Source organism: Polypterus senegalus, chromosome 18 (assembly GCF_016835505.1).
Source record: "Polypterus senegalus isolate Bchr_013 chromosome 18, ASM1683550v1, whole genome shotgun sequence".
Lineage (NCBI taxonomy): Eukaryota > Metazoa > Chordata > Cladistia > Polypteriformes > Polypteridae > Polypterus > Polypterus senegalus.
Window position 1 is genome coordinate 49882518 of NC_053171.1, and position 26781 is coordinate 49909298.

The following is a 26781-nucleotide window of genomic DNA, read 5'->3' on the forward strand; positions in this document are numbered from 1 at the left end:
GTGTTTACAAAAAAAAAAAAAAAACCTTCTGATAATACAAATGTGATTTCTGTGTAGTCACACTCACACAAACTGGCACAAAGTGTCCTCCGCAAATTCATCTGCTACTCGTACTGGCACCACTTGACCTGCTTTTTTACCCCAAAGATTCGGCTTCCCTGTCCTCCTGTGATATTCACGGTCTCACTGGAGATATTTAAATCATCAGCGAGTAAGATTGCTCATTCTCCCAAACTGATTATTTCAGTGTTTTACGGCAGGAGCACACACTTATTCAAACAAGTAGGTTTTGTCAGAAAATACATTACAGAGGAGAGGTAAGCCGTTTTGATAATAATAATAAACGCAATGTCCACACAGTGTAAGTTTGGTATTTTTTTTTTAATTCTTTCAATGAGAAGCACTTTTTGGCTCCCTTTGCAGTGTTATGTGTCACGGGTGTTTGAGAACAACACCTTCGAAAGTGTGGAAAAAAGAAAACGAGGCTTGTCAGTAGGTCATAGAGAGCAAAACATTGCGCTGCTGGTGTTATCAAGTGCCTCCTTCATCAGCTCACCTGCTTATATCCTACACAGGAAATAAAGGAATAGGGCAGGCATGGCTCCCTCCTGCCAACAATGAAAGTGTGCAGCTATAAATATAAAGACTCTTCTTCAGATAGACATTATACATACCCAACAGTCTCCAAAAAAAAAAAGACAGATGGGTGTGAAGGTACAAATAATGTGCAAATATGGAGCCCACTTCCCATAGTCTTAGACTGGAGGGTGTGTGCACCAACACAAATATACATATATACACACACATGCACTGGTGTACAATATGAACTCTTTGCAGGAGTATTGGTGTATATGTATTGTGCATTTGCAGTTTACTTAATACATTTCTGTATATCTGTCTGTTTAGCTGTAAGTAATATGTGTGAAGTGGTTGTGTTCTTAAAAAAAAATAGTTCTTTTGAGTATACTCCTTATGGCACGTTGCTTAAATGAAATTGTTATCTTCCAGAAATCATAAAAAAATCTTAAAGGCACGTCGTTTACGAAGGCTGTGCAGCCTCAGAAATAAAACCCACGGCCTAAGTTCAATTAATCAAAGTTGGGACAGCAAACGACAGCCCCAGCTCCTTCCTTTTTCAAATATATTTTTCGAGCAGGCTGGCATTTCATTCCAGTATGGTCAGAAAATGCCTTTCAGATCAGGACGCTGCGCTAAGCTTGATTTGACTCCAGGAAAATGCTCTGAGCTCTTATATACACACCACACCACAATAACAAGAAAACTGAAATCCTAGTTTCTACTGTTGTTAGTTTCACTGCTACGTGTTGCTCCATCTGATGGGGCATTAAGTGCTCTGCTTCTGACACAAGGTACTGTCCTGACAAGTTTAGTGAACACTAAGCAGCTCTAAATTCAGCTCAAATGGCACCCTAACTGTAGCAGGATGAACAGGCAGCGATATTAACTGTAAATTTATTACATCTGAGATCATGTACGCATATCTTTGAGCTTTCTATTCTAGTAGTAAGAAAGTATGCATGCACGGTACATTTGTTGATCCCGTCCCATGTATTATTAGTTACCTACAGTAATGCCACACAAGTACGTTACAGAAAGGAAAAAATAAAATGACAATTTCCTCTTCTGTGTGATGACTAAAAAGATACTTCCCAAAAGAAAGACAGCCATTAAGGCAAGAATAAACATTGAAGCGTTTGATGGGTATAACACTGCTTTGACTGGTTCAATGAAATAAACTTTACCCACAAAGGTCTCATTTTGCATCTATACGGGAAAAAAATATATATAAAGCAAGCACTGATTAGCTGCTGGAAAACGTACAGAGAGTAAAAAAGAAACAAGCCGAACATCCAGTCTGCCGTGAGTAACTGGACAGTTTGAGTTCACATTACAAGAAGCCTTCTATCAAGAAATGAATGCCATTCTGTTTGTGGTCCTAAAACCAAAGACAATTCATCACAATCACCGACTGCACCACAAAACTAAATGGGTTTTAGACGCATGGCTAGAATATTACTGTATAGTGCCATTCTATAATGCCTTATGAACACACTGATCTAGGCTAAGGGTCAGGCTTTAGGCTATAACCAGAACACAACCCATTCTTGTCTCTTCTGAAAATCACATCTGCCCTTCTTTCTCTCCCTGTCTCTCTCTTTCCTTTCTCATCCTCTCACTTCTTCCACTCTGTTAGCGCTACGCTGCTGTCTACCCAGTACTAATCTGCTCTCTACCATTTAAGTTACGATTTGCTTATATTTGCTGGTTACTATGATAGGAAGAAGACACTAGTATGACATGAGTATTATATTTCTCTGCTGTAACATTAATGTTGCCACATAAATAGACAGGGACTTGATGACCACCCTGCATTTTGGGTTTTCATAATAAACTTAGAGAATCATCCATTTGTCACTCCCCCCTCCCCCCATTGATATAAATATGTATAAATTATACAATAAAAATATAGATTTTATCATATAATTGCAATATAAGTTTTATTCTAGAATTATCAAACAAAAATAAAGGAAAGAATCCATTGTTTTAAATCGATTTAAATACCAGGCTTTAGTTAATACAAAAAAGGGGATACATATACAGGCGTAGAGTGAGATAAAGTCTTTTTTCGGCAGGTGTGTGTGGAAGTCAGGTGAGCGACCTTATTCAGGGAAGGCACCATGCCCTTCCTGAGACTGGTACACATGGTGTTTGCCAGCTTGCCTCACAGGGGTCCACTATTGCTGCTGATATTCAGAACAGCAAGCAACTGTCTCAGTGAACCATCCAATTCAAATGCACACTGAAACACAACTGAGAATCTAGAAACTCCACTTCTTTTCAACACTACTCTCACCTTTTTTCCAGATGTTAACAATGTTTTACGTTTTAGTTAATAACATTAAAAACAATTCTGCTTTTAATAACACCACTTTATCCAGCAGGATTAACTTCACATTGGTAGTGAAAAGTGAGACAGCATTGTCTATGAGGACTAAGGTAGCATCTGAGAAATGTTGAAAAGACAATTTGTTTTCAATATTTTGCATAGACTTTTTTCTCTCTTTTTTTTTTTTTTTACCACAACACAATATAAAAGTTTTCCTTGGCACATGGGTTCTCACTGAAAAGTTAAAGGTTACATAAAAAAATTACATTAGCTAGCTAACAAACGGATGAAATTATCACAGAATAAGTAATTCATCAACCTGCCAGCATCCGATATTAACTAGGCTGGGCGCAGCGGGTTGTTGTACACAGTGGTAAAACGGCAACTGAGGGAAACAAAAGCTGAACTCTGGCATCCAAAATGTTGCATTTTCTTGTTTGCAAATTCATGCAAACACACGCACACATCCACCATATCACATGACCACTCCCAGCTTCCTTCCTTCTGTTCCCAGAATAATTGTAGTTGGTACAGCGATGGCCAACAAAACTTCCCCAAAGATAAAGGCTTGCAATACTGCATATGTATTTCTGAAGACAACTGAAGGGACAAGTACTCTTAGATAGCGATTGAACTGTACCCCTTCAGATTTCAAATTCTATTCCTCAAATGAACTCTATGGCTTTTTATTCATTTGAATAAACAGACTAACTAAGTGTCTCAAGTCTATTCACCTTTGCATTCACTTGCACAAAAACCTGATACTAAAAATATACCTTTTTAGATTTTGATATCATTTTTATGCCGAGTGGTTCTCTTTCAGATAAGCTTTAACCCTCCTGCCAAATTAACACCATTGTGATTTAGTGGCATCTGCCCTAAACTGCAGCTTCTGGACGTTTACTTTCTTTACTCATGGTGCAGCTGACCACTAGAAAGCAACACTTCAGTCTGCCTTACTTATCAGGTTTTTGTCCTGTTGTAATGAAACTGATCAATAGGAACAAATGGCAGGGGTTTCTTGTTTTTTGAAACCTAAGACAAGAATACCTATTAAAAATATTTTTTGATGCACATTTGAGCAACATGAAGGAAAGACTTTCCTATTTCCTACATTAGCCATGTCCAACTACGTTAGGCTGAATGGTCCAGGGATTTGGTCTGACACATGCATGTGTGTGTGTGTGTGGGTGGGTGTGTGTGTGTGTGTGTGTGTGTGTGTGTATGTGTGCATGTACGTGTATGGTGTATGCCACTGTAAAAAGGAGAAAGGAACAAGGAGAGTAGACAGCTGACGCAAAATGATGTCCTCACACCTTCTTTGGTGGTGGAGCTAGTTTAATGATTTCTTCTTCTGATGGCTGGCGTATTATATCTGTGGAAGGAAGAAACATTGATTATATTCATGAAATCTAAAACATCACAGTGTTCAAACTCCTGTATACATTGCTCCCAAGCTAAACACATCTCTTACATAAACAGCAGCTAGTAAATGGTACCCTTCACATTCACCAGGCCACCACCATATGTGAGTGGTGTAAGATAGTAACACTATTCTTTCAGAAAAGTACCAGATCTTTTTTGGGTATAAATTCTGTAAGGGAAGTACACTCGTCTTCTTCTTTCAGCTGTTCCCTTTAGGGGTTGCCACAGTGGATCAACTTCTTCCACATCTTCCTATCCTTGTCCTCTTGTTCTGTTACACCCATTGCCTGCATGTCCTCTCTCACCACATCCATAAACCTTCTCTTTGGCCTTCCACTTTTCCTCTTGCCTGGCAGCTCTATCTTTAAACTCCTTTGCCCAATATACCCAGCATCTCTCCTCTACACATATCCAAACCAACGCAATCTTGCCTCTGTGATTTTGTCTCCAAACCATCCAACCTGAGCTGACCTCATCACACCCAGTGCAAATCTTAGCATCTTTAACTCTGCTACCTCCAGCTCTGTCTCCTGCTTTCTGGTCAGTGCCACCATCTACAACCCATATAACATAGCTGGTCTCACTACCATCCTGTAGACCTTCTCTTTCACTCTTGCTTCTCCACCCATTCAATATTTTTCACAAAGTACACTATAACATGAAAAATCCAAAAACCCACAATCCAAAGCAACAAGACAAAGTATGTCACAAGATCTTGGAAATGTACCATTTTTGCCAAATGTCTTACATGCTGGAATTAACTGAGTTGAGAGAGGTCTGCAGTTCCTCAGATGTTTGTCTGGATTCTTCTGTGACTTCTCAGATGAGTTTTCCATATGCTCTTAAGAGCAATTTTGCTAGGGTGTGCTGATTTACCATTGTTCCAAGTTTACACCATTTGGTGGATTGCTGGAGTCCCAGAGCTTTACAGACTGCTTTGTAAGTGCCATAAAATGTAAAAATGGACATCAGAGAAACCAGCTGTGCTGTAATGTGATCATTGTGTTTCAGCCATTGTGTGACAGAAAGGACACTGTTGGCTTGCATTAGGTTTATCTGTAATGCACAGTGTATCTTTAGATTGAAAATATGCATGTTGGCACGAGCACATTCAGATGATGTACAAAATAAAAAAAGTGCCAACTTGTTAGCTTGTTCAAAGACTGAGTAGGCGAAGTGAAGCAGCAACTGATGGCAATGCACTGTATGAGTAACAGAACAAGAACACTGAAACAAAAATTTCTGCAAGCTGTGCACAGTAGGGGGCAATATGCCAAATTTCAAGAGAGGCGTACAAGTCAAGCAGGAAAACAAAATGATGCTGCAACAAACAGTTAATACAACTGCAAGGTCACTAATTGAATATGAATCAGTGGCTACAGCAAAGTATTTCACTATCTGCCCTGAAATTATCAAAAATATCTACCATTTTACTCACGTGTGATTTAACAAGCAAATTAAAAAGTAATCAAGAAGCACACAAACAAGATATATGCACATATTTAGGATTTTATATGCAAAAAATAAATGGAATACAGGATCAACTGTCCATTGCTCCAACCCTTCCAACCGACTCTAGCGCTAATGTATTGATGAGTGCATTTATATTTTGGAGTCGCCAGTTAATGCGAGTTTCACACAGGCAGTGTCTGTGTCCAGAATCTGAACCCCAGAGACTGGAGCTGCATTAATAACTGTACTACCCGCTACTACATGTTTTAACATTGGGGGGAAAAAAAAAAACATCAGGAGAAGGCTACATACTGCGCATAGTGAAAATAATGGTGTCACTTTTTGTTTATTGCCTCTCTTTTCTACTGAACAGAAGTAGAATGAAGACTGAAAGACAAGTTACAGTTAATTGATTAAAACCCAAGCTATGTTTTAAGCTGGTAGAAACCACCAGTGCAGACTGCATGCAAAACAATGCCAGCTTTCTCAGGATGAAAATGAGCAATTAATCACAGAATAAAATGCAGTAATCGTCTCCAAACAGTTCAGAATTGCAGGGTTGGAGATGGGGCACCAGCACATCCCAGGATGGCAGGCTGCACCCTTACAAACACAAACATGCACACTCCTACTCATGTAGGCCCAGTTTAGAATTACTAATTAACCTAATCCACACATCTTTGAGGATGCAGAAGGAAAACCAGATGAACCAAAGGAAAACCTACACATACACACCAATGAGGCATGGCGTTTGAACTGAGGACCCTGGATCTGTGAGGCAGCAATACTACCCACTGCACCGACACACAGCTCTATTCATGCAAGGCCATTTAATTAAAGCAATTCATCAATGAAACAATTATTTGTTTATCATAGTTGCCCCTTTCCACTGAAACACACATTCAATGTCTGTAAAAGCATAATAAGCAAAGAATATAGGAATTGGGAAAGAGGTTTACAGTGTACTGCAGTCCATCTTGAAAGATCTATAAGTAAATGAGTGTGGGATGTGCAGTTTAGGCATCTCACTTAAGTTTATTCAAAGCCTGGGTAGTCAAGAGAGGTGAAAACAGAATCTGCCACCTTAGCACTTCAAGAGAGGAATGTAAAGGAAAAACTGATTAAGGATAAATGTGATACAGCTGCTACAGAAGCACACACACACTGGTATTTAATTCAGTGTGGTATGCATGAAAATTAAGCGAGAAATAAAGTTCACAGTTTACAGATGCAAGGGCTGCGTCTTCACTGTGTTGAAGCACAAGATTTCTGTCACAGCAGTGGTGTTGTGAAACTAGATAAGCTGCTTATTATTCACTTTTTTCAAAAGAAAATTTTAACAAGGGAAATCTTCTTCTTTTTTCTGCTGCTCCCATTTAGGGGTCGGCACAGCAGATCATCCGTCCATCTTTTTTAACCCCTCCTCCAACTGCCTTCATGTCCACTCTCATCACATCCATAAACCTCCTCTTTGGCCTTCCACTTTTTCTCTTCCCTGGAGATTCCATCCTCAACATTCTTTCCCTGATGTATGCCTCATCTCTCCTCTGCAAGTGTCCAAACCATCTTAATCCAGCCTCTCACACTTGTTCACCAAGCTGTCGTACCTGTGTTGCCCCTCTAATATACTCATTCCCATTCCTGTCTACCCTCGTTACTCCGAGTGAAAATTGTAGCTTCTTCAACTCTGCCACTTCCAGCTCTGCCTCTTGATCCTTGGTTCCACTCTTGCTCTCTTCCTCTTTTTCACTTCAAAATTCATCCTGCACACCACTAATCAATGCTGTCTAGTTACACTATCCCTTCCTACCACCTTACAGTCTCTAATGTCTTTCACATTGCATCTCCTACATAGGATGTAGTATACCTGTGTGTATATTCCTCCACTCTTAAAAGTCAACCTGTCTTCCTCTCTCTTCTTACAGTATGTATTCATCACTCAACTACCATCTGCCCTTCAACATTTCTCCCCTTAATATCACACCTGCCTGATCACCTTCTCATCACCACTGTTCTCTTCGTCAACATGCCCATTGAGGTCTTCTCAGTTCACCGCTTTTTCTTCTTTGGGTATACAGTACTTCCCACCATTTTGTCTAACTGAAATCTTCTTCCTCCATCTCACATCCCACTTGTGGGGCACATGCACTGATGACATTACCCAATCAATTTCCAACTTTATGCTCATCTCTCTGTCAGACATTCTCTTCACCTCCAAAAATCATAACACAATCTTCCTTTACAATTACCCCTACCCCATTTCTCTTTCTGTCCACACCAAAATAGGACAGTTAGCACCCACCTCCAGTTCTTCTGGCCTTACTCCCTTTCCAATTGGTTAGTTGTACACACAGTATATCTACCTTTCTCCTGCTTATCATTCGGCTCTCTCCCTTTACCAGCCATGGTGCCAATAGTCAAAGTTACGACTATGAAATCCACACTCTTTCCCTTCCTTCTCTCCCAGTCCCCCCTTTTGTTCTCCTTTGCCTTCTTTGCCCAGCAGTAGCATAGTTTCCACTGGTAACCTGTTGGACAGCAGTAACGGTGACAGCCATTGATATCCCCGGCCTTGACCGATTCGATATGGACATTCTGTTTCTCATCCACATGTTTGATTTGGCACAGGTTTTATGCCAGACTTGAATAACTTTAATAATGAACTTGAATATGAAAATGTAAAATGTTATGCTCGTATTCAGAACAAACAGAATGAGAGCTGCTATTCCACAATCTTCAATTTGAAAGACAATATTTATCTGTAAAAATTTAGTGTAGTGCTCACTGCCTTTATTGTGCAAATGAAGAAAAACACATTTCTCAGTGAAAACTTTCAATACAAATGAGCATAACTCACCTTTATACATACCTTTATATTTTTTTGCAGATGGAATACGTGTCAGTTTTGTGTCGATTTCATCATCTTCTGATATTTTTAGCACAGTTGTCCTATATTCCACTACACGAGTGAGCAAGTCAGGGCGCCGGGAGATTTCAAAAATGTGCTCAATGTATGACAGGTTATCTGCAAAAGCATGAAAATAGGCAGATTTTCAAAGCTTCTACTAAAAAGAACATGTGCTTCGATAAGAACTGAGCAAATACTGTACACATGAAGATGAGTTTATTACCACAATCAATACAGCACCAGGCAAAACGGAGTTAAATCAAATGGGGTACATTTCTCAATTGTTATTCTCTTAAATGCTATTATAATAAACAGAAAATCCATGAAAAGGGCATTAGAAGCATGCTGTGAAAAGAACACAAGCTTCAAAATCTTGTTCAAGATCAGCAGCAACAGGCACAGGAAGGGAACCAACTCTGAATGAGACATCAACCCATGTCCGTGCACACTCCCATATACTGTACATGGATACTCACTCTCTCGCACCAAGCCATCACAGAGTTGCCAGTTAATGAAATGCACCCGTCATGGAAACTTAAGGAAGCACCTGGACAAAACAATGTATGGACACAGGTAGAACATGTGAAATCCACACAGGCAGTGACTGGCCTGGGCTTTGACTACAGTGCTGTCAGGCAATGAGAACAGCAGTGCTAACCACTCCATCAGTGTACCACAAAGATTAGGTTTTGATTAAAAGGTTTCATTTTTTTCATGCCAGAAAGAAATCCTGAATGAGTTGCCAGTTTGTTTTACAGGCACACTTATTCATTTTAATGTGTGGTAAATATGATTGGCTTATTAACCCAAAAGTATATGATATTTAAAAAAAAAATGTATCTAAAGAATGGTCACACTCACATTCTAACTCCATATACAAAGTACACCAGTCAAGATTTGAACCAAGGACTGTGGGCTTTTAGGTAGCACAGTAAGGACCCCAGTGACACAATGACACAGGTTGGCCTATGCTACTAGAGCTGTACAGTGCTGATGGCCAATCCTACGGAAGCGTATTAGAGCCATGGAAAAGGAAAAAAAAATAAGAACACAATGAAGAAAAAAAAAGTATATGTTGAGAATAAAGTCGACTTTATTCTCGACATTTCCACTTTATTCTCATCATTTATGTCGAGATTAAAGTCGACATTTCCACTTTATTCTCGTAGTTTATTTTGTCATTAAAGCAGAACAGTGTAAACTTCATCTTAAAATCAATGTTTAATTTACTAGATTTTCTCAAACCCCATCATAACTAATGTAGCACATTAAATGCTTCGTATTAAGTGTTCCCCGACACAGTTTTTAATCACTATGTGCTTCTTAAACTGACTTCCTCCTGCATTGAGAGGAGGCACAGGCAGCGATCACCACACAGAATACATTCACTGTGATATTCTTGCTCTTGGAACATTTAGAACGGAAAGATAAATATTTGATATTATTTTCATGATGAAATGCATTAAAGCATGTATTAAACATGGGCAAGGGGGGCACGGTGGTGTGGCGGTAGTGCTGCACCTATGCAGTAAGGGGTCCCCAGGTGTACGTTCAGTGTAGAGAACCTTTATGGCAGTTGTGACGAGGCTCCACCAGTTTAACTTAAATATTGTGTAAATGTTGGGTTCGTGAGCTGGTGGTCAGAGACATGATTACAGAATTCAATGGATGTTCTTCTGAGTGGGCTATCTTTATTGTACATGTGCTGTCTCTATCTGACGTACCAAACCCCCAGTTCCTATCCTACCTTTTTCTTTCTCCATATAACCAATCACTATATGATCTCTGGCTTTGTGAAAGTAAAATTAGGTATAAACGTAGGACATGGAAAGATTTTCATCATAAATGTTTAATTATGACATCAAGTCAAGGTTGCACCCATTCCAGCAAGTACTGCGCACGAGGCAGGTACAATTTCTGAACGGAGCGCCAACTCATCACAGGGTGATTACGATCAACACATACACTTGGGTCAATTACACAAGGGTTAATTTAGCAGAACAAAACCAGACATTCTACATGACTTTGAAAGGAAACTGAAGCACGCTGAGTAAACCCACCACCACCAACAACAACATTTATTTATATAGCACATTTTCATACAAAAAATGTAGCTCAAAGTGCTTTACATAATGAAGAATAGAAAAATAAGAGACACAGTAAGAAAATAAAATAAGTCAACATTAATTAACATAGAATAAGAGTAAGGTCCAATGGCCAGGGGGGACAGAAAAAACAAAACAAAAAAAAAACTCCAGACGGCCGGAGAAAAAAAAATAAAATCTGCAGGGATTCCAGGCCATGAGACCGCCCAGTCCCCTCTGGGCTATCTACCTAACATAAATGAAACAGTCCTCTTTGTATTTATGGTTTTCACGGAAGGATTTGATGATGATGATGATGATGATCATGTGGACTTCTGGCTTTTAGTCCATTAATGCTGGGGCATCATGGTGCTTTGAGTAGGTTGGTGGTGGCGCAGGCCGCCACCACAGAGAAACCGGAAAAAGAAACAGAAGAGAGAGTAGAAAAACATTCAAACTCAAGGCAGTGACCCTGTTGCTTCAAGGTAGCAGCAGCAGCACAACCTCCATGCCACCATGCCCCCATGTGTTTAATACCTGCTTTAATGCATTTAATCATGGAAATGATATCAAGTATTTACCTTAGCATTCTAAATGTTCAGAAAGCAGGAATATCATGAAATTAATGTATTCTGTGTGGTGATGGCTGCCTGCGCCTTCTTTCAGTGCCAGAGGAAGTCCGTTTAAGAAGCATGTAAAGATTAACATTTTAAGATGAAGTTTATAACGTTCTTCTTTAATGACAAAATAAACTACAAGAATAAAGTCACCATGTCGACTTTAATGCTGACATAAATGGTGAGAATAAAGTGGAAATGTTGAGAATAAAAATCCATTCATACACCCAGCTTTTTGGAGCCTCATCACACCTGCCATAAAGGTTCTCTATACTGAACGTACACCTGGGGACCTCTTACTGCTTGGGAGCAGCACTACTGCCATGCCTCCATGCACCCCTTGCCCATGTTTAACACATGCTTTAATGCATTTCATCATGAAAATGATATCAAGTATTTATCTTGGCATTCTAAATGTTCAGAGAACAGGAATATCATGAAGTGAGTGTATTCTGTGTGGCGATCCCTGCCTGCGCCTCCTTTCAGTGCCAGAGGAAGTCCGTTTAAGAAGCACATAGCGATTACCAACTGGGTCGGAGAACACTTAATATGAAGCATTTAATGTGCTACATTAGTTATGATGGGGTTTGAGAATACTTTTTATTTCTTCACCGTGTCTGTATTTTTTTTTCTTCTTTGTGGCCCTAATATGCTTCCGTACAATCCAGTTTAAGAATACGTTGAAGTAAAAGAACACGCTGTACATTGGATCTTAAATATTGTAAGAACTGTATATTGACAGAGCAACATGCTTGAACATCAGGGGGTCCAAAAAATTCAATTTACTCATGCACACAGTGATATGACTACTGAAAGATTCTGTGGGCAGATCCTGATACCTACAGCTGCTTGTTTTTTTGTTTTTTTTATTTGATGTCACGTAAATGGCAAGCTTTGCGTTTACTAAACTTTCCCAGTAAGATTTCTTTAATTTCTTTACAAGCAATCACAAGGTTGGCAGAAACTAATTATAGGATTCAGCAGGGTGAATTAACATGTTCACAGAAAACAATGTTTACTCACAGCCCCCTACCATTCAGACATTAGGATGAAGCGTACAAATGTCAAATAGTTTACTATGAGGAGAAGCTACTTTGTAAACCAAAATTTTAATTCTAAGAAAATGTTTTTTTTTTTGGTATTGTTAATTTTTTTTTAATAAAAATGGGTGCAGCTATTAGAGTTGCTACCACTTTTCATTTTTATTTTCAAATCAACTGTCAGGCAGCTGAAAAATAACATCAATCATAACTGATCCTCCTCTGAAGGAGGCCCATTTGCTGATGGGTTCTAAATCTTATCTATAAATATATCGTTCTTCATATTTAGCCTCAAAAAAAGAGATTTTTGTAATTAATATGTTTCTCTTGCTTCACCTGGTAAGACATAAACTGTGCAGCAGTCAAAAACAAGAATGCCATTGCACGCCTCAAAAGGAGCAAGGATTTGGATAAACTAAAACTATTTCTATTACTCGAGCAGTGGTTGCTAAGATATCTTCTTCAGCCTCTCTAATTATGACTTCTGTACAGAGTCCAACGACATTGAAGAGCAGTTCATAAATACTTTCTGAATCTAAATAAGAGCTTTCCTACCCTGTGACAGCTTGTTGTTCTTCTCCAGGTAACTGAACCACTCTGCTGACGAAGTGATGCTCTCCCCTTGGTCCTCAGGAATGTCCTCTTTGCAAGCAGATTTAAGCTGCTCAAGATCTTCATTTGTAATGTTTCCAGAAAGATCTGTGAGCAAAGAGCTATACTCTGACATGATGCTAGAAAGACAAAGCAAGAGAATAGCAGAAATCAAAAAAGATTACTATCTGGTTTCAAAGTGTCTACAAGAAAGCCTAAAAGGTTAATAGTAATTCACAGTGTTAATGGTGTGATCACATAAGAAATAGAACACAAAGCTTTGAACTTTAAATAACCAAGTAATGATGTCAAAATAGGCTTAATTAACAAATCTACTTTCATAAGAAGTGATTAACAGCTTGACAAAGAAAATGGTTATCTCATTAATCTCAGGAGGAGAATTAAGCTTTTTTTCTCAATAGAAAGATAATTGCAGTGTTGCAAAGTCAGGTTTTGCAGTAGCAAAGTGACTCCTTCAGTCTCCTTTATGAAACCTACTGACAGCTCTTCCTCCTGTTAGCCTCAAGTCTAGTGCAATGCTAATATGGACCAGTTTTTACCCAAGATACAAAAGCACTGGAGTTAGCAATCTCTTCCAGTTTGTGCATGGAAATGGCTCTAAAGGACATTCGGTACACCACATTTTGAAAATGTTCATCTTTACGAAGACACCCACACTTTACTGTCACCATCTGTTACGTTTCATGTATTACAGGGATGTCAAAGAACATTTCTGTATCTGTAGACAACAATGACTATCTGGTGCAATGTATTGTGTCAAAGTTAAAAACAGGCAAGGAGCAGTGAATGGCAATGATTTAGTCAAAAATTAATAAAAAGTGGCATTTTAATAAACAAAATTAAAGTCTTGATTAGGGACAGTGTGACTGTGCATCTGAAAGTTTATAGGGCATGCTTAATTTGGAAATAAATATTAAAATTAATGTGGCATGAATAGCAGTGTTAGGCAAAACTAGATTTTGCTGGCTATCTGGAAGATACCACAAGCAAAAAAAAAAAAGCTGGGGCCACAACAAAGAGGACGCCTACCCGTCATCTCATTAGGTGTACATTACTACAATATGCTGTATCTCTCATATCAACCTAACTAAGATACACCAACCATTCATAATTTCTATTGGCGGTGTAGTGGCTCTGAGGTGAAGGATCTGTGCTGGTATCTGAAAGGCTGCTGGTTCAAATCCCATTACTGTACTGCCAGATGGTCCTACTGTGTTGGGCCCTTAGCCTGAAAATTGCTCCACAGGAACTGCACAATGGCTGACCCTGCGTTCTGACCTCAAAGGTCATGTGAAAAGACCATTTCCCTTCAGGGATTAATACTGTGTACCAAATATTTCCAAATTCCAGCTAGCTGTAGTCACTGTATAAAGGCACATTATGTCACATATGGTTTTGCATTGGGACTTGGCACTTAATTCAGAGATGTTAGAATTACAGTCGGGTCATCGTCTCTCTTGCATGTTGTAAAAATCATCTAAAAGAGGCTGGTATGATGAAAGGAATCTGGTTGTAAAAAGTAGGGACCTGGTTGTAAAAGGTCAGCTACAATACTTCTTTTGAGAGGGAGCAACTGACAAGACTGCGTGAGCCATGAAAACAGCCATTAAACCAACTGAAAGAGAGGGACAGAGGGAAATAATCTTTTATTCTATACAGTACTACTAGATTACCTGTTTTTCTAGTAGAGCTGATGTTTGTTTTAAATTATTCCTGCTATAGCTGATCCGAGTAATTGTCTTTGTTCATCATACTAGTGTACTTGTATATTATTTATTATTTTCCCCACTTCAACAGGCAGTGTCGATTTTCTTCCAATTATCAAGTGGCTGTCTTTTGCTCTAGTTCCCTTTTTCACTTTTTATATTGACCTTTTACTGACTGTCCTTATTTGAAGCCACACCGTTAAAACATTTCATTTTTCACATCACATATTACCCAATGCTGTGTATCATTGGGATGTTCAGGGAAAGGACAAATGCTAACAGTTGTATTATGTTACAAACCACTTTTTATCATCTTTATTTTTGTTTTCTTTGTGTTATTAGCCTTTTCTCCACTGCCAGTCCTTTAGCATAAGCTTCTTTTATGTCACTTTATTAAAACAGTGAAACATGATTGTATGTATTTAAAGTACATTTTCAAGCATGTGGGGGGAATGCAAATTTGACTGTGTGCTGTCCAATGCAGAGCCCACTATATACAGATAAAACCCACACAGACATAGGGAGAAAACACCCGGTCCACATGGTCTATGACCAATGAACAAACACTGGGTTCACTTTCAGGAGGAATGGATGTATGAAGCGGCTGCACTGCCCACTATGTCATCAAATATTAAAATACCAAAAATTTGGTTAATTCAACAAAAAAATATGTGGCACACAAAAAAAAATGACAAATGGAAAACAGTTTATTTAGTTCTTTAAAAATCAAATGTATTTACCCACAGCTGTTCAAAGCTGAACTTTGCCAAAATAGCAGACTACGTTCTCATCAAAGCCAATAATGCACATATGACTGCTACAGTTATTTTAGACCCGAGTGTGCACCACTTCATAACCATTTACAGGTATATTACAGTACATTAGTCTGCATGTTTCTACAATTTGAGGATTGGTAGATAAAGGAGTTGTTTGAGGCTCTGGTGAGGAGTCTTTGGTATGCTCTTGAACTTGTGCCTTTTGATTTGTATGCTACTTTTCCATAATGAGCCCTTTTCACAGGCACTTTATAGCTCGGTACAGTGGCTTCCATATTTCATCCACATAAGCTCTAATATTAAATGCTGGTTACACATTACCAAGGGCTACACCTAAAACCTCAGAGGTAAAGATTAACATGTTACAGTTTCAGGGGGCACAGTGTCTACTGGCCATTATCCATATCTGGATGAGAAGACAACATAAACTTTCTGATGCTTTACATTGATAAAATTTTAGCACTTTTTAATTTCTCGTATATGAAGTATAGGGAAAGTATTGAAATTGTCCAAAAATTTGAATTTGAGATTTTGATGAATCTCAACATTTTAGACCTCCCTCAGTCTGAAAATACCATTTTCGGAATTATATGTGTGTGTGTATTTAAACACGATAACCTGGGCATGCTTTCACTTCGGTCAACCAAATTTTTCATACAAGTGTTAGGTACAAAATGTAGATTTCTATCAACTTTTGAGCTATTTCTGCTAACCAGAAGTGTTGCTTTACCTGAAACGTTTGCCCAAAAATATTATAAATTTTAAGCATTTTTTGTGCTTTGTATTTTTTCGAAAAATGACCAGTTTTCAAGATAATCACACTTTTCCAGTTTACATTCAAATGGTAATACATACACATTTGAGAACAGTTTTGGTTTCTATAAAAGAAATTTTGCGTACAAGTATTACATTACACACATTAGTAATGTCGCTTGCAACTTTTGACCCACTTCTGCTTACTGAAAGTAGTATTTTACCTGAATTGTTTGCCAAAACAAAATTATAATGGCAAATTTTGTATTCATGCAGCTGCAGAGTCCGATTTATTCGACTTTACTTTTATAATAATTCTTCAATATATTATTAATTTGACTTGATTTGTTGTTTTTGGTTCTTTAATGTACATTATCTACTCTATATACAGTATACTGTATAAAATCCTAAGCCTAACAGTGCAACGATTTTATGTCACATTTTTTGTCATGCTTTAAATAGGGCTCATTTTAAAATCTGCATATATATGTTTGGTATCATTCGTTTCAGAATTTATCGAACTTTAATGTGATGTTGTTAGATTTTCAGATTCTAATTCCATTTTTGAATTATAAACTAAAATATCAAAAACTCAAGACTTTGTGGCAACAGATTTAACCATGCCTGGGGCTGGAAATAAAAGACAAAGAGTAGATGACAAAGACAGCTGCTGTACAGGCTTTTAAATGTTTGAAGTGGCATGCAAGATGCAGATCATGTGGCATGGCAGCAGCAGCAAGCTAGCAGCTGATCGAGCAAAGATGAGGTTTAAAAAAAAAAAAACTGTGTTTCCCATTGTATCACCGTTTAAAAGGGGATTTTGGAGGAGTGACTGCATCACCTTGGGGTGTGTTCAACCCCCCTCTTCACAAAGCTAGCAGCAGAGACGCAAAGTGGCTGGAGTGTAGCACAGGCCAGGGGGGTTGGCAAGCAAAGCGAGCAGGGGGCGAACCCCCTAGTATAAAAATATAATCATTGTCTTCTGGTTTACTCCTCAAATATCCATCCTCATATCCGAGTATATGAGAAAGTCTAGGGGAGACCACTCCCGATTTTTTAATTTACAGTATGTGATGTGGTCCTTACAAGACAACTACTATTTTGTGCTTAAGTCAGTATGAATGAAGTAAATAAAATAACCAAGCAGTGGTTGCTTCAAACTTCATTTTTGAGTGTAAATTGTTGTTGACTTCAAACTTTGCATGTTAATACAGTATATCCAAAAATGAAACAAAAGATGTAAAGGAAAAAATGTGAATATTCGTCATCCATTGTTGTCCCTTTGCTAATTACTATAACTGTCAAGACAAAGAGTAGTAGCACATACAGGGACCAATTCACAAACATCTTCTCTCTCACAAACACTGCTTTTTTGTCACCATAGAAGTACACATCCAATAATCACCTCATCTAACACACACATATACACATTACAATTGATTTCCAAGCAAAACAAGATGGGCATTTAAAGAAATTAGGAGAGACTAGTTAACCCATCAAACCTGCTTGCTTTGGAATTAGTTAACTTATCTGCTAGCTGCTTTTTAAATGGCATCATTTCAGCTACGAGACTGAGAGGTTTGCTATAGACCCACTAAAGACTGTGTGAAGATGGGTTTCCTGGATTTCATTTTGATTAGCAATCAGGAGAGCAAAAAATACATTACAACCATCAATCAAAAGATCTTCATTTTATATACTCTGTGACCACTAGGGGACTTCTTAGACCACCCAAACCCCATACACAAATACATATACAACTGTTCAGTGTTCAAAACCCTGTTTATATTGAACAAAACACCTTCAAACAGGCTTCTTCTTATTGAAATTACCTTAAAAATGCTCCTTCTCCAGTACTGCCCAGGCAAGATTTGACCTCCTCCTTCTCTCCTGGCTGAGGTGGAGCAGCTTCCTTTATGCCAGATCCAGGAGTACGTTCGGTTACACAGTGTTGTATGAACCTAGGAAGGTCCAGGTGGGACCTTCTTAAAACAAGAAATCCTGCTCCCAGTAGCTGGCCCCGGCGGCTCCCACGAGAACAAGCAGGACTGCTCAAAGCAAGTACAACTCTGATGCAGCCCTGTGTGTACACATGGGAAATCCACTAGAGGGATGCTGCCTCTCATCATGATGGGGTATCACATACTGTCAGGAGCGTCCTCCCATTATAATGTCTTGAATAGGAAATTGACATTCACCATCCCAGCTGGGATGTCTATTCTTCCCTGAGAACCAGCCATTATGAGGTCCTCCTCACTGGGAAAAGAACCATTCACCTCCCAGCTGGGATGCCAGTTGTTGTGATGTGACATTTTGCATACAATTTGATAAATATTTTGTATGTCTTTATTTGTAACTTAGACAAAGCAATGTAATATTAGTGTTACATTATTGATAATAACAGGTTTAGGAATGAGTCTCTCTGTAATTTTACGACAGGGTTGGGGGAAGTGCCTCAGACAAGTTTGGGTAATATTTCTCTGCAGGATTCCCAGTCAATCCCCACAGGAAAGCCAGGCTGTCTAACTGCCAAGCTTTATCTTAACATATGGTTTTGGGGGGGGTGGCAGGTCTGAAGATGTTCTTTGCCCCATTGGTCTGAAGTATGGCTGTTTGGAATTGGCTTGTATCAAAAGCTTTTAAGTACCATGACACCCTATTGGCTGTAGGGGTTCAACTGAAAACCTGAAAAGGACAACACAATGAAGAGCACAGCACAGCAGCCATATTGAGACAGGCGTGTGGCCTGTTCTGAAGAAAGCTGATCTCAAGTGATGCCTTAACTAGAGACATTTTAAGTAACTAACAAGTCTGTAAAACTACACATCACCATTTATCAGGTTGTATGGTTGCCAATATTCAAATGTACTTTGCATATTGTTATTATTTATGAATATTATCAATAATACATTGTTTAAATTGTAACTTAACTCCTGCTTGTCTTTTACTACATCTAATTGTCTAAGGTTACACATGTAGGAGAAGGTGGGGAGAAGTTATATGGTATACCACCTTATAAACAGTGGTAAGTCTGTGATATTTGAGGCATTCATATTAATAATACAAAAGGGGAAAGTAGAGTAATATATTACTGTACCAAGACAAAACACCAGTCAATAATTGTCCTCCATGACATGTGCTTTTCCAATAAGGACCATCACCAAGTGATTTACAAAGCAGACAAGAATAGCAACAAAAGATAACTGGGTTTTTTTGGCTATTGGAGCTAAATAGAAATAAACATAAAAACGACAAAATCTGCAAGAAATTCGACTTTGAAAAGTTCTTGCGTATGTCCTAGCATTTGTGTTTTAAATTGTCGTTACATTCGCTTTGGCAGCAGAGAAGGGCAACACTTCAGCCTGGTTAGTTCACTGAATGTGCTGTCAGGCCTATTTAGCTATAAGTAACTGTGAGGCATTCTAGCAGTCAGTTTGGTATAATTAATTTCTTTATGCTCATTCAGGAAAGCAAAGACAAGGCCAATGGAAAGGAGGAGTTCAGTCAGTCCACTGTCAGATGACTTTTAAATTCTGACTGACAGATGCACCCAGCCAGGAGCAGAGTACTCTGACTTAGAGTATACGGGACATTTAATGGAGTCATGTGACCGACAGCTTCTGATGTGTGTTACTAGGCAGAAAACCACAAAGTATTGTATGCCTCAGTGGTACTCATTTTTGTGAGATGATTACACAGCCTTTTTGTATACATCATGCCATTTTAGAACACAGGTCTTAGGTGGAACATTTCAGAAATGCACTGAACTGGTGACTCGTGAGAAGAACTTGAGAAGACTCTCCAACAAAACATTAACAATGAAGCACATAGAGATGACACTAAAAGTGAACAGGTTTTCTGCAAGGGCACTCATTCAACAGGCCCCCTGTTATGGCTGGGGATAGGACGCTAGCTCCCAGTTCAATCTTCTTCTTCTTCTTTCAGCTGCTCCCGTTAGGGGTTGCCACAGCAGATCATATTCTTCCATATCTTCCTGTCCTCTTCATCTTGTTCTGTTACACCCATCACCTGTATGTCCTCTCTCATCACATCCATAAACCTCTTTTTAGGCCTTTCTCTTTTCCGCTTGCCTGGCAGCTCTCTCTCCTCTGCACATGTCCAAACCAACGCAATCTCGCCTTTCTGACTTTGTCTCACAACTGTCCCTATTGCTCTGAAATCTGCCATTTCATGATCAAAGCAGGTGGATTTAAATGAAGCAATGTATCTTAGGTGGCATCATCAGTCTCAGTTCACTCATTTTGATCAATGTTCAGGGTCTTTTAGATGCCATTTCAATAAGTTCTTACTTGTTACAAACTTTCTGTGAGTCAGAAGTAAAGGCAGTAGCTGTGGATTTAATGTCTTAGCAAATGATGAGTGACTATCAGTCTAAGAGGAGAAAAAAACATCCCTCATGAGTATCCATGGCAACTCAGCTGGGTGATTAAGGCAAAAGAACCTCTGATTAAACAAAAAGCATCTGTCTCTTATTTTTCTCCCCATCAGATTATTGTTTTCAACCAATTACTAAAAAAATAAAATTATGTGGTATAATAAATCTATGGAACAAATAAGGGGAAAAATATTTATATGTCTTGAAATTAAGAGTGTCATCAATCTGCTCCAGGCTTTCAGATGTAGCTTAATGTTCAATGATTATAACAATGTATTCTTTTCTTTTTATCAGAATACTCATTTTTACTTGTTCAAGCTCCTACATACTTAAATGAATAAGCTACCCCCAAAAAGGTAAACATCTCATTTTGGGGAAATTTTTTTTTTAAAATCACATTTGTCATGCCAGAAACAAGTTCCTTCCGTTTTCTAACTAAAAAAAAATTAAAAAGGACTGTAGGTTTCATGTTCCATTAGGAAAACAGGATTTCAGCAAAAAGGACAAGCCCTTAGTCACAATTACAAACGTTCCTGCTCTCGTTTCCCACGTTTCTCAATGCAGCCTGTAGGTGGCAATATTGTTCCCATTCTGGAGCAATTTTTTCTTCTGTCAACAGAACTTGGCATTTTTCCTCAGCTGATCTCACCTCATGGCTGTCACTTGACAATACACTTGGTGGCAAAACCCTCCACTCCTGTACCAGCAGCCTCCTACCTTCATCAACCAAGCCCTTGTGCCTGCTGTGTTCTCTTCAAGCCACTTGACAATTTTTATCTGCTTCACTACACTCTGCTCAAACATGCTCCTCTTCTGCTCTTCTGCCTTGGAGTCTGCTGATGCCACCAGATCTGCTTCTAATCTGTCTTTGCCTGCTTTTTGCCTTTCTTTCTGATCCGGCCTGCTGTGCACAGTGCCATGCATATGGCCCCTCTCCAACTAAACATCCTACCTGGGGCCTGGCCAGCTGGCATTCCAAGTGGCAGAATGCTGGCCTTGGTCACTTCCTTTTCGGATTTCTTCTCAGGACGCTGCCTTGGCAGCCTATTATAAAAGTCTGACAAGAATTCATAGCCAACTTTACACCAAACTGAGAACTGCTTTTCAAGACGTGATCTCTAAAGCCAAGCTGCTGGATTATGAGGTCACTGAAACGTTTGAATTGGAACCACATGAATGCTCTAATATTAATTATTCTGAACCTATCCTTAGTTAATTGCCTACAACCACATTTGGACATCAAAGCTCTTCAGCATGGTTCCCCCATTACTGCTTTGGCTACAAAATTATGCTTGCTTTTGCAATATGACATCAAGTCTGATTAGTAAAATCTGTCCAGAATGTTTTTGAATATCCATAGCCAAGCTTATGTTGCAGGGATGCAATTGCTGGCTCCTGAGGCAGTTGGAGAAACAACAGCAGCTGTGTCCAGTCTGGGGCTAAACAGCCAACTCACGTTGGTGATACATTTTTGAATGTGTGTCTTGATCAGCACACAGCAGTGTCATTGCCCTTGGTGTATAACCTGACAAGTTTACAGCCTAGAGTAGTGTTCACCTACCTGCAGATCTTAGCAAACTGTGGAGCACCTTTACAATATATTAATTTATATACTCTGAAATGAAAGACAATTTGTTTGCATAGTTCCAAAAACAAGAGAATCAGGTGGAACAGAGTTGCTCTGCAGATACTTAACTGGTACAGGACCCATATTTCTACATCGTCAGGTTCAGTGACATTATATGGTCCATCAAGGAGTCACAGCTAGACAGACACCCTTATTTATTTTATGAAATTCCTTACTTATCGACACCAACATTCATGTCTCTGCTGACTCTTCCTATGAAGTCAGTGGATGGATTAGGAGAGCATTCATGAGGTCACTGGAAAGGGGTGTGTGGCGCTCCCGATATCTCTGTAAAAGGACGAAGGTCCAAGTCTTTAGAGTCCTGGTGCTTCCTGTCTTGATATATGGTTGCGAGACATGGACGTTATCCAGTGACCTGAGATGAAGACTGGATTCCTTCAGTACTGTGTCTCTTCAGAGAATCCTTGAGTGCCGCTGGTTCGACTTTGCATTGCTCATGGAGTCCTGAATGTGGCACATTATCTGCATTATGAGGAAGCACCAGTTATGGCACCACAGCCATGTGGCATAATTCCCCAAGGGTGATTCGGTTCATTGCTGAGGACCTGAGCGGCTGGGCCAGGTCAAGGGGAAACCCTTGTAACACTTGGCTGCAGCAGATAGAGGGTCATTTCCGGAGGGTGGGACTGGACCGTGTGTCAGCCTGTGGGGGTTGCCAACTAGGATCCCAAGCTGTTCCGTCATGTGGTGGGTGCGGCAACATGCTGTAGCAATGCATGCTCCCCAACCTGACCTGACCTGATCGTACTAAAGTAAGCATTTCCCAAAGGGTATTAAAAGTGTAATACATTCTTTCCACAATTGCAGTGTATGTAGTAGCAGATTCAGTGACTCCTTAGTGGTTACAAAGGGAGATCGGAGCCACTGGAGGACAAAATGTGCAATTTGTGCTTGGCCGCTAAAGGCTCCTGTCAGTACCTTTCTTTATGCAGGAACTGAATGCAATCCCAACATGGCTGCATCAGAGTTAATCTGTTTACATTTTTATTCTATTATCTTACATATGCTATTTGCTAATTAAACTAAAAACTTTCAACCATCGGTCTCCCAGCAAGCATTCAGCTCACCCCTCTTTGCAATGAACATGCCACATCAACACATAATGCAGCTAAGCAAACACAATTCGTTACCAGGGCATTCCACTTTTAAGCCCGAGAGAAAATAGTCTTCAACTCGTTTGAAATGAGAGGCACTCAGCCTACCTGCTATACACACATGGCAAGCAATCCTCAATTCTCTTAGCCTGACTGGCAAATTTCAGATGTGTGTCGGTGTGTATCCAAACCATCACCTCTACTCTTCATCTCTGTCAATGCTATTGTGAAGCTGACACTCTAATGATCCTAATGGATCAGCCAATGGTTTCATTTAGTTACCTCATCAACATCTCAGTGTTTTATATCACAGAGGATCCCCTATAAAAAGTACTTTGTAGCTTTCACAGATGTTATAATGGAAATATTCTCTTTGATCAAGTAAAATCACATGAGGTCAACATGACGCTTGGAGGCAGATGAAAGCCCACTGAGTTTGCTGCGAAGGTGCACTCACTTTTTAACTTTTTTTAGTATTTGAAAAACTTGCTATTATACTTATAAGACATTGGGCCCAGCTATTTCTGTTAAATACATATAAGCTTGAACTTATCATGACTTACAAACCAGAAAATACATTAAGATCTCAAGATGCCAGTCTGCTTATGGTTCCAAGGATTAATAAAATAACAATGGGATGTCATGCTTTTAGTTACAGGGCCCCTAAACTGTGGAATGGTCTGCCTGCTACTATAAGAGATGCCCCTTCGGTCTCAGCTTTCAAATCCCGGCTGAAGACTCACAACTTGAGTTTAGCATACCCTGACTAGAGCTGCTGATTAACTGTGCATACTGCATCTCTGTTGCTAATCATTAGCACTAAAATATAAGTAATATGATAGTTTAAATTTGATACTAACCCTCACCTATTCTGTTTCTCTTCTCTGTACTCAAATGTGGCACTTGGTGCCAATGCCCTAATGCCAAGTTGTTTTGCCTGCCTAAGGTAAAGTCATCTTTGATGGATGATTGCAGGAATCATCGGATTGGCTCGCCCAGCGCTGACTCAGCTTGGAATAGCCTTTAGGGGGGGAGGCAGCTTGATGGCTGAGGGCTCCAGGACTAAACAAATCCAAATCGCATTATGTGATATCATCTACTGTTGAATTCTGCTCTGTACGTGTGCTATTACTATTGTACTGTTATACTGATGATTACTTGTGTTCTATTCTGTGTATTGTATTTTCCCCTTTTTTGACAACCACTGCACGCCCAACCTACCTGGAAAGGGGTCTCTCTTTTAATTTGCCTTTCCCAAGGTTTCTTCCAGTTTTTTCCTACTAGGGTTTTTTGTGTTTTTTCCTTGTCTTCTTAGAGAATCAAGACTGGGGGGCTGTCAAAAGGCAGGTCCTGTTAAAGCCCATTGCGGCACTTCTTGTGTGATTTTGGGCTGTATAAAAAAAAATTGTATTGTATTGTATAAGCCCTGGATGTCCAGTGAGTTGGGGGGTGACTACTTGGCACTACCCCACTTTCTCTTTTCTTACTTTTACTGTATTTTATCTCATTCTCGTCTATATCCTATCCTGTATAATGGCAGATTTCACAGTTGCTTCTTGGAATGTGCTGGGTCTAGGTCTAAATGTGAAATAGGCCGCTCTTTTGGATGTTCTTTGATATTTGCTCTCTTACAGAAGACCAAGCTGCAGGGGTGTGGTGTGCCCAGAATATATAACAGGTATTTCAAGATTTTAATTCTTGCTAAAATGGAGTATATTTTCCTTTGAAATGTTGGCATTTGTTTTTCAATAAAAATTGATCACAAAAAACATCACATTTCAAAATATCAAAAGTCACTTTTGATGAGACAGTCCAGCATAGACTGCTAAAATCCATTGGCATCCTCACTGAAGGTGTTGTTCTCTGCTTCTACCCATCACCACCTATAAGATTTCTGCTCTGTTACTCCCCATTTGCCTAATGTTTAATATTTACATTTGTGCCAGGCTTCTCAGGCTCCGTGTTAATGTCACTTATTACACCTGTCATTCTTGGGGTGATTAATGCCTGAGAAGGAGAATCAGAGTCACAAGCAGTGTCATGTTATTAGCCTTTCATCCTTTATTCTAAACAAAAAGAATGCTTTTATTCAGATACTGTAGATGTCATTCACAAAGCTTATTCACACATTCTGTACTCAGTGTCACTATGACCCTGGCACAGAGAGGCTACATTTCCTTTCTTCCTTAATCAGTTTGAATTGTAATAGTGACTTTTATCAAGTAAGCAGAAAGGAAGATAGAATTGGTGTTTGTCTTTTTCCTACATTACCAAAATGAAAAGTATTATTAATAGTGGCAGGGTGAACACTCGATTAGAGAACATTCATAGACCTAATGAGGGTACATATGAGAACAGAAAAGTTCCTCTTCCTGAGCCTCAAAAACTTTATAAACAAGAAGAGACATTTAGTCCATCCAGCTTATTTCACCTGCCTATACCCCACTTGACTAATTACCTCAGGGAATTTGTTAAAACACAGAAACAAAACTACAGAGGGCTCTGTTCCACATTCCAGCTAGCCTCAAAGTATTCTCTGTCTTGAATGCACCGGTGGCCTAAAGAGAAGAATGTAACCCTGATTAGGAAAAATGTGCTTTGCAGGTGTTTTTGCAGATTGCAAAAACTGGAATTAGGCCTTAAGAAGCAGTCCTTGTTCAGGACCCATGAGTCAAACACATAACAATGCAGTCCTGCTGATGAAATACCAACTGATAACAATCAATTTCGCAATTACATGTTTAGGTCACCTTTCTAACTACCAATAGTTGCTGTGTTGCCATGGCTGGAGATAGTGACAGGCCACAGGAGCACATAGGAATGATGAAGGACTGAGAGATAAACGTGGAGGAAAAGGATAGTGAGACTCCATACCAGGAGATCAAAATGCTTTGGCAACAAAAAGCAAAACATTAAGCTAAATTTCAAGTAAAAAAACTAAGCAGAAGTTCAGAAAGTCGAGAATTCCTAAGGAAGTTATGAGGTTATGTACAATCTTGGATGTCACTACGTCTTTTATAATGGCCTGTTTTATAATGCCCCCCTACGAATGAATTGTCACTTCCTGACAACGGCGCCACAAATTGGTGGCGTTCATTAGAAAAACAAAATGGAAGCCACCATAAACACCAAAACAAAATGATAAAAAAGGAGTCTGTTAAATACACATCCTAGGGGTTGGTTGTTAACAATGTGAAAATCTCCATAATTTATATCAACATTCAAAAGCTATATTATGCTCCGAGTGTGGTAGTCCTGGTTAAAAGAGATAAATTTTAACTTGACCATACTGTGAAAATGAAACAATATGACCTACATACTGAGACTTGACCTTAATCATAGGATTTCGCGAGTCAATATTA

At 39.2% G+C, this 26781-nt stretch overlaps 1 protein-coding gene across 1 annotated transcript in view; it reads right to left on the bottom strand.

Annotated features, from left to right (window-relative positions):
• Positions 1–449: 449 nt before the first annotated feature.
• LOC120519007 (astrocytic phosphoprotein PEA-15) overlaps positions 450–26781 on the bottom strand; it is a 112162-nt gene continuing 85830 nt past the window's right edge. The window contains exons 3-5 of the mRNA XM_039742078.1: positions 12990–13165; positions 8655–8810; positions 450–4283 (exon numbers count right to left, since the gene is read on the bottom strand). Of these exons, the coding sequence (XP_039598012.1) occupies positions 4219–4283; positions 8655–8810; positions 12990–13161 (393 nt within the window). The 5' untranslated portion in view covers positions 13162–13165 and the 3' untranslated portion in view covers positions 450–4218. The remainder of the gene's footprint in view (positions 4284–8654; positions 8811–12989; positions 13166–26781) is intronic.